Source organism: Molossus molossus, unplaced genomic scaffold (genome assembly GCF_014108415.1).
Source record: "Molossus molossus isolate mMolMol1 unplaced genomic scaffold, mMolMol1.p scaffold_m16_p_7, whole genome shotgun sequence".
In the NCBI taxonomy this organism is placed as follows: Eukaryota; Metazoa; Chordata; class Mammalia; order Chiroptera; family Molossidae; genus Molossus; species Molossus molossus.
This window is the reverse complement of record NW_023425401.1, coordinates 89,915,684-89,930,495: the sequence shown is the minus strand read 5'-3', so window position 1 is coordinate 89,930,495 and position 14,812 is coordinate 89,915,684. Positions and strand designations below refer to the sequence as shown.

At 37.7% G+C, this 14,812-nt stretch overlaps 1 protein-coding gene across 6 annotated transcripts in view; it reads left to right on the top strand.

The window, feature by feature from the left end:
* GRM8 (glutamate metabotropic receptor 8) overlaps positions 1-14,495 on the top strand; it is a 759,794-nt gene extending 745,299 nt beyond the window's left edge. For 2 of the 6 annotated variants that reach the window (XM_036246517.1, XM_036246522.1), the window contains 2 exons: positions 7,179-7,425; positions 13,923-14,495. In XM_036246517.1, the coding sequence (XP_036102410.1) occupies positions 7,179-7,425; positions 13,923-13,972 (297 nt within the window). In that variant the 3' untranslated portion in view covers positions 13,973-14,495. Of the gene's footprint in view, positions 1-7,178; positions 7,481-8,794; positions 8,815-13,922 lie in introns of all 6 variants that reach the window. The other 4 variants (XM_036246519.1, XM_036246518.1, XM_036246520.1 and 1 more) reach the window with 3 other exon arrangements.
* The last annotated feature ends 317 nt before the right edge of the window (positions 14,496-14,812 follow it).

Here is a 14,812-nt window from a genome sequence, read left to right as displayed (position 1 = left end):
TTTCTGTCCCAGTCTAGATGTTGATTTGAGGTTTAATGGGGCCCTCAAATTTTCTATTTTCTAGTTTTAGACTCTGATTTATTGTTTTCCTCTTGAAACTACATGGGTTATTTTCTTTAAGTGCTAAATTCAAGAGTAAGTACCTACACCACCTCAAAGAATATAGGAAATTTATATCATCCAGGCAGTATTATAGGTGTTAAGTTTATAGCAGTAAACAAAACAGGTAAAAATTCCTATACTCATAGAATTCTTATTCTAGTTAAGGGAAATAGACAACACATAAATTAAATTAGTAAAATAGATAGACTTTTATGGTAGAAAATGTTAGATGCTGAGGAGTAAAATAAAGCTGGGAATGATTCTGGGGGGATGGGGCTGACAATATATAATGTGTTTGGAGAAGGTCTCACTGAGAAAGAACAGTCCAGGGGAGACCGGAAGCAAGTGAAGGAGTTAGCTTTACTATAAAGCCCCAGGGCAAAGCAGGCTTGGAATGCTCCAGAAGGCCAGTGTGGTGGGAAGAGAATGAATGAGGGAAAGAGGAAAATCAGATCAGTTTAGGGGACCTTATTGACTATTGTAGGGACACCATTGTAGGGAGTCATGGCAGAGTTTTGAGAGTAGGGGTGACCTAGCCTGATTTATAAATAATAGGATTATTTTTATTATTTGTGGCTGGTTGACATGTTAAGATCAATCAGGTGATGCGACGAAAAAGAACAAAGGCAGAAGAAGAGAAATCAGTAGGACAGTTATCGTGATCATCCAAATGAGAGATGATATTGACCAGACTAATAGTACCAGTGGGGGTAGTGAAAAATGACCTGTCTAGACAAATTTTGAAGGTAGACTCACCAGGATTTTTCATTGATAGAGTAAGAGTGTAAGAGGAATTTCAAGGTTTGTGTTTCAACAAACAGAAAAATGGAATCAAGACAAAGAAAATCACTAGAAGAGCAGATTTAGGAATGAAGATGGGATTCAGATGCTTGTTAGTTTTAGGCATACGCCAGACATCCAAGGGGAGCTGCCAAGAAGGCACTTGAATTTCCTGAGGGCAGCCTGGAATTTGCGAGTGTGCAAATGGCTTTTAAGGCGGGGCTATCTACATAATTTCTGGGGCCCAGCGAAATACACAAATGCTGGCCTATTTATTCAAAACTTAATAAGAGTTTCAAAACAGTGACAGTAGATTATTAAGCCAAGTTTGAGACTCTTCTGAATGAAGGGACCAGTGTACAGGTAGCACACCCAGGAAGCTGGTCCTGGTTTAAGGCCATCATTCAAAATGTGACGATCAAGAGCATAATATGGATGGATGGAGAGATAGACACAGACAGACAGATGATAGATGAGTGAACATTTAAGGACTGATGCCTGGATGCTTCAATGTAAAGCTTTTAGAGAAATGAGGAGGACCCCTTAGAACTGACTGAGAATGAAAAACAATGGTACAATATGTGATATGGATTTTGTGATGGTTCATTAGGGTCCAGGCTCAGCAAAAAGAGACGGGTTGTTGCCTCTAAAGTGTGTAATGCAATTGGGGGCTTTTACCACCCATATGGCAACTCCAGAGCTTCTCTGTAAACTTCTCTATCTTTACATGTTTATGAAGTCACTTCCAGCAGTTAATGAGATTTCGAAGTCCATTGACTGAAGCCCTGCTGAAAAGCAGAAGAAAATTACTATTTAGATGCAGGTGACACTTTGGTGGACACACAGATGAGGGAATAGATAACAAAAACAGAGAAAGGCAGCTTAAGAGTTTCTCTGTAGCTTTCTATCGGATCAGACTGTGTGCAAAGCAGCCGACTAGAACCTGGCTGACTCTAGCAAAAAGTGAGATTAAACCATCCAGGGCAAGGCAGAAACATTCAGGAATAAATAATGAATTTCTTAGTTATCACATGGCAACAACCTGCCTTGGGAGTTAAGTCTAAGAAGTGGTTATCTTACTTACTAAAGCATTGAGAACGTACGAGGTTGGATATCAGAGTGATGGAATTCTGTGTGCAGGTAGCTGGTTGAAGTAAAAGTCCGACCTTTCTCCTTTAGTAATATAATCTCCCTCCTCACTCTTCCTAGAGTCTTTAATGCTTCAGGCCATGCCCTGCATTCAGTAGACCCTGAATGTGCACAAATGACCCTTCGGGGAATGCAGAGGGAGCTGCAAAAGGTCTCTGAAAAGATGTCATGTTAGTATGCTCCTTTGTGCCAGCTCCTCCCTGGCTAAACCTGAGATCATTTAAATCTGTTCAGTGCATCTGACTGCTTCAGTTTCAAAATGTCCATGGGGCCTAAAGACAGAGGAAGTGACAGGCTATCAGTGCATGTAATAGAAAAGATACTCCCTTTCCTCCAGGTATTAATATTTTGGAGTGATGGGGCAGAAGGTGGGGCATAAAAAAAAGAAAACAAGATTGGAAGAAAGAGGGTTACATTGACATATCCGATGCCATTGTCTGCATCTTGCAGTGGATTTGTGTTGGTTGTAGGGAGTTAATATAGTTCCCTCCCACATTCTGATGAGCTATAATTTGATACAGAGAGCCAGTGTGCTATTCCAGGGCTGTAGCACAGACAGTGAATATGGCCTTGACATCAGCAAATAGAGTTGACTTTGGGGCATAATTTTATTCTGCCTACTTTGAAGTAAGATCACAAAAGCCTTTTCCTTGACGTCATATAGTTAGATCATGGCTATCAGCTATTCAGTAAACAAAGCTGTCTGTTTTGGATACAAGCTTATAGGGCCCTCTCTGTTCCTGTATACCTGGAAGAATGCTTTGTTAGCATCCTTTTGTTAGTTGTAGGGCAAATAATCTTTATTGTGTTACTACAATGTGTGCTTCTGAGATATTTTATGAAGACTATTATCCCATTCTGTAACCTTTCTGTGAGAAAACGGACTTCCCATTTTATAGGGAAGAAATGAAAGGTCAGAGAGGAAAATAAAATCATACAGCTGTCCAGTTGCCAGGGAAGTTTTATTAGAGTTTGAATTGTCCCCTGCTGGGTCGATGTGGGGCTTTCTCCACCCATAAGGCAACTTCAGAGTTTCTCTGTAAACTTTTTTATCTTAAAAAAAAAACCACAAACCATAAGTGATGCAGTTTCTTTCTTACATGGCTCAAATAATTAGAATTTTCTGTTAATATACAAAAATCCATGAGATTCTTGGAATTAAGTGCTCCCTTCTAATCTTTTAACATAATCTCTCCATTTCTTCTTAAATATGGGAGATAGAATCCTATAATCCATGATATTAGACATTTAGTTCCCCTATAATTAGAGTAGGTGGGATTTTTAGTCTTTCTTTGTTTTATTGTTGTTGTTGCTTTCATTAAGGTTATGATATATGTGACTTTTTCATTTCATTAAATATTCAAAAACAAAGTTCAAACTCTCAGTCTACTTATAGTCCAAGGTCATCTATAAATGTTAGGTCACTGTAAGATTTTGGATTCTAAGGTATGATTTTGAATAGATGCTTTTCCTGACTTAAATTCACGTTAAAATGTTCAGAAGCTGTTTTAAAAGAGCACACAAGTAAGATCAGCGTTTTGGTGTAATTTGACAGCATAGTATCTAATGGAGAGCTTGGAACACTAAGCACAGTGCTGTTTAATCCTAATGGCTATGTTTATCATGTCTTCCATTGAGTTGGTTTGCTGTAAAGACAGACTGCAGTACTATACTTAATGTGGAAACTAGCATTCCAGAATTTTCTTTATGCCTAATATTTAGAAAGATTAAATTAACTATATATTACAAAAATGATTCTTGCCCTGCTAGTTTGGCTCAGCGGTTAGAGCATCGGCCTGCGGTCCAGAGAGACCCGGGTTTGGTTCCCGCTAAGGGCATGTACCTCGGTTGCAGTTTGTCCCCGGCCCTGGTTGGTTGTGCGGGTGGCGACCACTCGATGTGTCCCTTTCACGTTGATGTTTCTCTCTCTCTCTGTTCCTCTCTCTCCCTCCCACTCTACCTGAACAAAAAATGGAAAAATGTCCTCGGGTGAGGATGATTAAAAAAAAAAAAAGATTCTTAATCATCCCTGTATTGAATAATGGAAGAAAATTAGCATTCATATTTAGGGTAATAGAGAAAATTTACAAGATTTTCAAGATACAAAGATATTTACATATTACTTGATTGTACTGTACATTTTAGCAAGATCAACAGATTAAGACATATAAAAATAATCTAGCTAATTAGCATGGTGTTCCTGTCATTTCATGGCTGTTTGACCTCAGGAGGTCGTTTTGCATGTTTGTTAAGCAAAATTGACTTGTAGGGTCTTACTGGGACAAAACTGATGGTTGCCTGTTTGAATGGCTTTGGCATATCCTAGAGTGGTTTGCATTTGGCTATATCCTCTCCTTACCTTTCCGTCCCTCCTCCTTCTCTGCAGCCCATTTTCTGCATAGCATGCTAGCAGGGAAACAGGAGTTCACGGAGGGTTAATCAACACATGAGAAGTTCATGAGTATTCATATCATAAATTGCTTAAAAGTGTGTGGCTTAGGGAGATTTATTAGCTTTAAAGGCACATCTCCTCACACTTTATCAGAACCATCTACTTTTTTTGTTTGTTTTGGTGAGGCACTTGGTTTCTTTCTTTGTTTTGAGTTTATTAATTTATTTTTGTTACAGATGTTTCTTCCCCCCCCCCCCCATACCCTTCTCCCTCTCCCGCCTACACTTGGTTTATTTCTGATGCAGTGACCATGAAGACAGTGGCAGATTTGGCCTAAAGGGTGGGGTGGGATGAGGGTAAGGGTCAGGCAGGGCTGGACCTCCATCTTGCAAGGCCTCCTCTTGCAGGGACACTGTGCTGTTACTGCCCAGCACCGTGGTGCCCAACGCCTGGTGCTGGGCACTGGTCTCCTCAAACCACTGGTGCATGGCCATTGAGTCTAAGGTGGGGGTCAAGGTCACCTGGAGGTCACAGTCCCACTGCTGCTTGCTGGCCAGGGGTGCGTCCAGCCGGCCCCCCGGCGCTCTCCCTTGTGCAGATCCTGGCGGCTGGTGACAAAGAAGAACGCGCCCTGAAAGAAGCCCTCACCAGCAGGCAGACATGCTCTCTGGGGCAGGTAGGCCCGATCGAGGTAGGCAGGGGAGCCAGATGAGGCTTCCAATTCACGTGCTCAGCTGTTGGCTGACCCGGATGGGCCCCGAGTGGTCGTCTTGGGGACTGAGGCCTTTCTGGACAGGGGTGCCCGAACTCCCTTGTCACTGGGCTCGCTATGGGCGCCGAGTGACTGGTTGGCCCCGTCTCTACCAGCCAGCCCCTTGGTCTTGGCAGCGATCACTGGGGTGGGTTTGGGGTTGGCAGTGCTGGGGTGCGCGAGCCAGGGACTCTGGGTACGACGAGGCTCTCTGTCAGCAGGGCCTGTTTTGAGGCTGGGACAGCAGCTCGGGGTCCACTGTGCAGATGCTGGCGGTGTGGGCAGCGGTGGGGGCACCTAGAGGGAGTCGGGCAGCCCTCCATGTCTTCATCTGCATCTGCAGTGCCAGGGCCAGCAGGCAGGGGTCCCCGTCAGACAGCGTGGGCAGGGACTTGCTGACGGACATGGGCGGTGTCTCCTCAGACACCTCAGCCCCCAAATTACCTGCTGGCTCCTAGACAGGGCGCTGTGGTCACTGGGGCTGCGGAGGATGGTGGGGGCCGGCGCTGTGGGCATGGCCTTATGTGATCACACTCACAGGGCGACACTAGCCGCAGGTGCATGTTATTTGGGAGGCCAGTCTCTGCACTGGGGGGCCTCGAAGTGGGAGGCTCAACCCTGCCTGGCTCGTGGGGGCGGGGCTGTGGCAGCGCCTGTTCACAGGAGCCCACCCCGGACTCTCCCGTCTGTGGAGGGTGGGGAGCCCGCCTCAGCCGGCAGGGAGCTGTGGTCACCATGGGGAGGCATCGGCCTTGGTTCTTCCAAATTTAACATGGGGCTGCTTCTTTCGTTGGCAAGTAGCATGAGAGGTCATGACATGTAGTGGTTTATTTATTTTTCTTTTTCTATTTTTTTTTATTCTTTTTTTTATTAATTAATTTTTGTTACAGATATTAATTTGCTGAGAGATGTATTGGTATCATGTCTTTATTGAGGCAGGTGTGCATGAGCCCGATATGCCTGAGCTCAACTGAGAATCTGGATTCGCTTTGTTTCTTACTTAAAATGTCACCAACCGTGTGTTGTAGCCATTACTGATGTTCACTTGACTGAGTGGAATATTATGGAAAGCATATTATGTATGATTGTGTAAATCAAATCTTGTATAAATCATTTCTTTTTTAATATAATCATTTACCCAAAAATTAGAAGTTTCTGAGTTATTCTTGTGTCTAGAACCTTGTGTAGTTTCTTAGAGGTATATAAGAAAAATATGTAAGTTACAGGCTCTAAGGAAGTTTATAATCTAGTTGTACATTTTATATAGTCACATAGTTACACATTAGTAAGTGGTCCATTGTTTTCATTTTTCAATGCATTAGTGCTTATAAAATTATAAAAAACGTTATAATTAAGTTAAGATTTATCATTGATGATTTCCTGGAGCAAGTTAACTTTGAAACCAAATTTTCTATCGCCTTGTTGAAGAGTATTCCTATACTTATGATGAGGTTTTGTGCAAAAACCTGGTGGTAGATGAATTGCATAGTAAACTCAGTAACCTACATGGTATGATTTCACAGACAGGGACAGTCTCCTCATGGTTTGGATAGTCCTTCACCTCAAGACTTTGCTATCTGTTAAGATAAACTTTCTCCCCTGAGAAAAGGCAACCCTAAGGCTGATTCAGGTATTTACCCTTGAAGGTGAATGCTTTTAGAGAATTTATTAAAAAGGGCACAATTAGTTTGGGTCCTAGGATTGCCAGATACAATTTGACAAATTTACATTTTCAGAGGTGTTATTAAAGTGAACAGATGTTAATGAAGATCATAGATATGTTGTCTGTTTGTTTTAAGGAATTGGACTTAATAAACAGTACAAACTTACCCACGTTTTCAGGTGAGGATAAAGAAATGCTTGACTGTAACTAAGGGCAATTTCAATACGTATATTCTCATGCAACTTTAGCAGAGAAACTGAAATAATTTCAGAAAACAATTATGTTATTTGCTTTATCTTAGATCAAGTTTACCAACATTAATTCTTTTTTTCTCCCTTCAGATGTACATCCAAACGACAACACTTACTGTCTCCATGAGTTTAAGCGCTTCGGTGTCTCTGGGTATGCTCTATATGCCCAAGGTTTATATTATAATTTTTCATCCAGAGCAGAACATTCAAAAACGCAAAAGGAGCTTCAAGGCTGTGGTGACAGCTGCCACCATGCAAAGCAAACTGATCCAAAAAGGAAATGACAGACCAAATGGCGAGGTGAAAAGTGAACTCTGTGAGAGTCTTGAAACCAACAGTAAGTCATCCGTAGAATTTCCGATGGTCAAGAGCGGGAGCACTTCCTAATAGATGTACGTTGAACATTCTTCTACTAGTACTGGGCACTGCTACATGGTTCCAGGGGCATGATGGTATTTGCAAACCATGAGACCATCATGGCTATTAGAACCAAATGACTTCAAGGTCCATGGCTCTTCTCCAGAGCATAAACATTCACACACAATCTCTTTTATAAAGTGTGACACTCAGGTCTCTCTTTTGAGGCACTGTAGAGCTCAAAGTTCGAAATTATTTTCCAAATATAAAATGATCTTTTAGTGATTAGGAACAGTTCTGTAATCTTTATTCATTATCGGTTGCTCTTTATAGAATTAATAGTTACCTAATATTTATGGAACATACTATCAAAGATCTTACACAGATAAATGTCATTTGGACATTTAGGAACATGAGAAAATTGGTCAACTGACGTGAGGTTCGGTCATAGTTAATACTTGTTTTCCTCAAGTGGTCCCCTTGTTTGGCTTATATGATTTCCTTTCTTGATTGTATTAAGATAATTAGAGCCTTTGTCCAAAAGCCTCATGACCTTGAAAATAGAGTTCTCTCTACAACCACCACTCCGCTTTTCCCTTTCCTGCCTCACTTCCTCTTCTTTCTAGTCCACCGCTGAAGAAGTACCTGAAAATGACACACCGGTACCAAAGTAATCCAAGAGAGTTCAACCGATCTATTCAGTTCATCTTGGTATGATCTATTCAGTTCAAGCGAATAGATTGAAGATTTGTATTGTAAAAATGCCAAAAAGCTGAGTATAGTTAAAAAAACAAAAACAAAAATAACCAACATCACATTACTAGTTCTGTCGATGCATCAGAAAGAAATAAAATCTAAAGTATTTGCATTAGAGTGGCTTCCCGTCCTCTTGTGGGGATACAACACAGTATCTAATAATGAAGGCCAAAATCTGTGCAAACATACTGTCTTCCTCTCAGATTCCTCCAGAAGGCTCTATCTCCTATCCTCTGTACTTTTGACATGAAATACAGAAAAAATTAAGATATAATTTTATCTAACTTAATTATTATAACAACTTCTAGTCTTCACTAGATTTATAAACCTTCTGTTACGTCAAGATTTCCAGATAAGCATTGTCTATTCTAAATGTCCCATATGCAGAAATATCCTTAGAATACAAGTATCGATTAATTAAACTTATTGGGTTCAATTACTATCAGACTGGCATTATTGGCCAGATTTAGTGAAGATTACTTTCACTAACAGCAAACTTAGTCACTTGTAGAGAAAGAAGCTTTTTAATAAATCTACAAATACTCCCCACACGTTCATCTTTCTGCAAACGTGAACCCTTGAGAAACTACAAGAAAAGGCAGGATAAGGATGGGTTATGGTAAAAAATAAAAATTTATAATCATCTCTGTTTATAAATAAATAATTTACCGATAATGGGCCCATTCAGGCTGTTAGCAAAAGATGTGCTAAAGCTACTCTCAGAGTCACCAGAGTAGAATGCTTATGATTTAGGGCAGAATTTTATCCGTTTTATGCCTTGAAAGTGTCAGGGCAGGAGGTTAAAAGGTATATTAGGGTGCCAGGGAGCCGCTGTTAGCCAAAGTGTGTTTAATTGCTGTTAAACACTGGCACCTCTCTGCATAATCAACCAGAGTCTGTAGTTGTAATTGTTTTTTAGCTTCAACCCAGAAAATTTTATATAATACAGTTGCAAATAGGAGCAAACCAAAGATACAGTAAAATAAATACCAGTGATCCCAGACTCATCTCTGGACTGTGATGAGAAAAAAATTCATCAACTTTTCCCACCCTTTAAAAAAATTAATAGGTTCCTTGAAGAGCAAAATTTCAGGTATTGCTAAAGACTTACCTCATATTATAGAAATAAGTCTCATGCATTTTGTTTCCTTACCATTATGTTATGTTGGTAATGAAATGGAAATTATATAGCATGTGTGCACTTCCCTGTTTTCTCTGAAATAAGAATGAAGGTTACCACTGTGGGCCTGTGTGGAAGGTAAGCCTGTACTATTCCGGAGGAGTCGATGCTCACTCTTGGCATATAAAGAAAGTTAAAAAGGAGAATCCAAATCAAGTCAATTACTGCCTAAATGAAGGTTAAATTATACTTTGGGGATTTTAGTGTATTTATCTTTTACAAGAGTAGTTTGGATTTGAATAAATTATGCCCAAATAAAGTGATTGTAGTTTGTACATTCTTGAGAGGCAGTGCATGAAATCTTCAAACATCCTTGCACAGTCCTACTCCGGGTAATAGTTGTTAACCTTTGTTCACTGACATGACTAGTATCATGGAGCCCTGTGTTCCTGTTATCTTTACTACATATACAAACAATTTTAGTAGAGTCAGAAGTCTCCTAAAATCACAAACCCTCTAAAAGTTTCAATAACTTGAATAACATAAATGCAATATATGTCTTTTAAAAGTGTGTCTTAATGTCTTTAGAAGTGTAATTGAATATTGGAATGGCCTTTGCCATTTAACGATCTGTAACTAGTACCATGCCTCCTCAGATTTAAAACACCTTCTCTTGAAATGGGTGGAGTCTATGCTCAAGAAATCCAGGGCTGGCTAATGCCCTGGAACAGTATCTGTGTTGCTGTGTTCTCATACTTCCTGCTACTAGACTTTTGATAAATCACCATTACTACAATGATGTGACAGCGACATACATGAAAGTGTTTTGTAAACTATAAATCACTATATAAAGGTAAATATATCATTGTTGCCATGAAAATATAGATTGGTCTGTGAGTAATAGAAAAGGGAAGACATAAACTTCAAACACAACTGTTTTAGCATCCTTCTTTCTTTCTTTTTATAAATATGTTAAGGATTTTGATGATTATGACTACGATTCTATTGTTGGGATTTTTTCTGATAAATTAGCTCTATATTCATAATATGCATGTGATCTTTTTTTCTTCATGGCCATGGAGCAGATCTGCTAGTTCAATATTTAGAAATTTCATCATAATGGCTTGTTAATGCCAGAAATTCTGGTCACATATTGAAGGTTTTTTTAAGCTTCAAAAGCTATGCAGAAAAAGTATAAGGAATGTGAAACTGGAAGGGAGACCAACACGTCCATGTTATTACTAAATTTGCAGAATACTACATTGCAAACAAAAACAAGTTTTATTGTTTCATGAAAGTGTGGGAAGGGAGTGAGAAACTACTCAATTAACAAAAGCTGTAACGTGGTATTCCTTAACCTATGTTTGTGAATAGTTCCTGAAAACAGCTACTGATGGAGGTGGATCTGCTTTTTCTAGCACAGTATGGCATGCACAGGAAATTCATTGCTGTTGTATTCTAAAGCTAATTTTCCCATAAGCATATCCATTACCACTGTAAAAACTCTCTCTATGAGCTCATCTGTACATCTTTGATTCATTTTACTCTGTAGTACTTCTGGGATAAAGATCCTTGCAAAGTATCACATTCACAAGATGTGTGCCTTGTCATTGTTTTCATGTTGACTAAATCACTGGTTTCCGGAGCCTTGCGCTCCCTTTCCTAAACGTTAGAAAAATTAAGATTGCTTTCCCTTTGTAAATTATAGTTTCAATTCTCAATAAAATTCTGTCATCCTTTCCCCTGGAGATCACTTCTAGGAGTTCAAAAAATGAAGTATGGATCTTTAACCAGCTATGTTGTCAAAGTTGAAATGATCCTTAAAGATGGTTTGATCCAAATCATTTTCTGTTGCGTTAACGTCGAAATATCATCTTCTTCAAGATATTTTTGGCCATTGTGCTTGTATTTCAACCATCATTTTTCTTCCTAGCTACCCACAAATTTGATAAATATTTTCTACATTTTTAGTTACTGTGAATATATTGAATAAGGCATGCAATTGAACAACCTTTTTAAGGGTGATTTTTCTAACTCCTATGAAAAATGTTCTTTATCTTGTGTACAAAGGTTTATGAAAGTCCTTCAAAAACATAATTGAAGTACAGATTTTATTTTCTTTGAAGAAATTTAGAGGCATATGAAAGCATTATATAAATTAGAAATAATAAAATAAATGCGCATAAAAATCATTGTTTCACATCATACCAAACCGAATGTAACAGACATCCTACCTTTGGGGAGTGTGTAGAAGGGTAGGATTCCGTATTGATTCGCTTAGACAACAGTTGGTCCCTCACAAACTTACTCTGCTTCCATACTCACAAAACCTCACTGTTTCAGATTTTTGACCAGGGATGAAACCGAGGACAAGTGAACTTACTTTACACCCATTTTATAGCAAACAATATAATTTAAAATCAGATCTAAAATCTACTTCCTTTCTACTGTGCCACAAAAATAACCCAGAAATGTGACGTGTGAATGATGTGGAGAAGATAAGCAGATATGTCACCTGTTTTTGTCATGAAGCTCATCATATTCAATGATATGAAACAGAGCAACATCATTAACAATTAGCACTTCTTTGGGCTACCTGTGCTAATTTTAGTAATGGTGAACTTTGCATGATCTCAGTCTCTGGTAGGAGCTTTTCTGGTCAATCACCAGTGGTGATGTACACTAATGGAATGAGTCTGATTACCAGTTATTTCAGAGGAAGAGCTTTACAATTTCCTTATTCGATGTTCAAAAACTAAATAATTCATTTTCTTCCTTTACATTTTTTTTGTTTTTTTCCACTATAGTTGGCATTCAATATTATATTAGTTTCAGGTGTACTACACAGTGATTATACATTACATAATTTACTAAATGGTCACCCCATACATAGTACCCACCTGACACCATATACAGTTATTACAGTATTATCGACTATATTTTCTATGCTGTACTTTACATCCCTGCAACTGTTCTATAACTATCAATTTGTATTTCTTAATCTCTTCACCTTTTCCCCCTATCCACCCAAGTCTCTTTCCATCTGGCAACCATCAAAATGTTCTCTGTATCTATGAGCCTGCTTCTGTTCTGTTTGTTCTTTTTTGTTCTTTATATTCCACATATAAGTGAAGTCACATGGCACTGTCTTCCTCATTTTACTCAGCACAGTACCCTCTAGATCCATCCCTATTATTGCAGATGGCAAGATTACATTCTTTTCTATGGCTAAGTCATATCTCTTCTTTATCCATTCAGTTATTGATGGACACCTAGGTTGCTTCTCTATCTTTGCTATTGTAAATAATGCTGCAATGAACATATAGATGTATATGTCTTTTTTATTTCAAATAAATACCCAGAAGTGGAGTTACTGGGTCTTTCTTTGTCTCCTCTTACGTAGCATTTGTTTTGAGGTTTATTTTGTCTGGTGTAAGTATTGATGCGCCAGCTCTTTTTTACTTTCATGAAATGTCTTTTCCATCCCTTTACTTTCAGTCTCTATGTGTCTTTTGATCTGAAGTCAGTCTCTTGTAGACAGCATATATAAGGAAGCATACTGTTTTGTTATCCATTTAGCCTCCATGTAAAACTAAATTATTCTTTAAAAATCTGTTTCATCCTGAAGTGGATTTATGTAGTGATATACATACATATTTTGAATTTTTTCCATATTTCTCCTTCAGATTATTCATTCCAGAATTCTACTGAAAAATAAAACTTCACATTTGAATTTTAGAACAGGGATTTATTATTCCATAAAACCTTTCAAAAACCCAAAGTAATTATTTAGATTTGGATTTAGATTCTCTGGAAATTTAAGCATGAATATAAATTTGACTTAGAATGTTTTGTTATTCATATCTTTATAATAATCTTTTATTTTATAGTAAGTTAGTACTAGAACAATTCAATATTCATTTCCTTCTTTAAGTCTACTTACTTTTTAAACATCTCCATTTGTATCCTTTGGATGGAAACAGATCATAAATATGTATTGTCAATACATATATTTACTTCAACATTTACAATATTCTATGTACTTGATATTTTACTACGCTTTGTTTTATAGTCTACAAGTTTTATTTTTAAATGCAAGATATACTCGAAGTACAAGTAACTATAATTAGTAACACTTTTTGGTCATAACAACAGACTCGAATTTAACTGAGGTTGTAATTATATATATGTATATATATGTATATGTATATATATACACAGACACATATATACATATATGCACACATATACATATATATCAGGATAGATAATTTATCTGTTTTTTATTTTTCATATTGAAAATTTTTGTTAATCAAAATATACATTTAAATTAAATTTTACCTAAGTTTATTAAAGATTAGAACTGTTATATTTTTATTTTTCTGCAAAATACCTACTATAAATGAGGCTAGTGGTTTTATAGATTAAAATTGCTGTAGCATTTTATTTCTACAATCATTGAACTTCTACTACATGGTTTAAAGATAATAAGTAACATAGTAAAAAGTGAGTATTATAAAAATTGTCATTATAGAATTTGAATTTTAAAATTATTTTATCAAAATAATTTTACTATTAATTGTCTTAATTTATCTTAACAGCTTCCTCTACCAAGACAACATATATCAGCTATAGCAATCACTCAATCTGAAACAGGAAAATGACACAATATGAAGAAATCTGGTATGTGATCTCAAACAATGAACATGACACCACTGAAACTCACTCCTGGAGATCTCTGTAGACTACAATCAATCAAATCAATAGTCAATCTTGTAAGGAACAAAAAGTAGCCATGAGCCAAAAGTATCAATAACAAAGAGTGAAGAATCCAATTTTATACAATACAGCCAATGAGTGTCAAGCTAAAGTATTGCTTACTCATGAGCAGTTAAAAATAAATCACAAAAGGAAAACTGTTAGCTTGTGGAAAAAAAATGCTGTTGAAATAAACCATGTCTGATGTTACTCTTGTAAGTATTTTTCTGTGATTGTGAGAACTCCTGTTCCTGTCCCACACTGTTCAACTTGTATAAGACAATGACTCTGTTTCTTGTAATGGCTGACCGGATTGAAGCCCTGGGTTGTGCTAAAAATAAATGCAATGGTTGACGCATGCAATTTTTTATACAAATAATTTATTTCTAATAATAAAGGAATGTTTTGCAAATGTTGAGAGTTGTTTCGTTCCAGTTTTAAAGCCAGGAAACCTCTTTCCAGTTGGCACTTATGCTGTTACATAACTCCTGCTCTGAATGCCCAAGGAGATACAATTTCCATGAAGAATGTGTTTTTGTACATTCACGTATATATAAAGAAGACTGTCTTTTATTTCCATATGAAAGAGAATTATTTGTGTAAGATTTTGTGGCTATTTCACGAGTTATGGGGTAGTTTTTCATAGTAATTGCTTCTTTTATGAAGAATCAAGCAATAGCTTGAGGTGAATTGCTTCAGGTATTAGAATGAGCAAATGATGAGTTAAACTTTG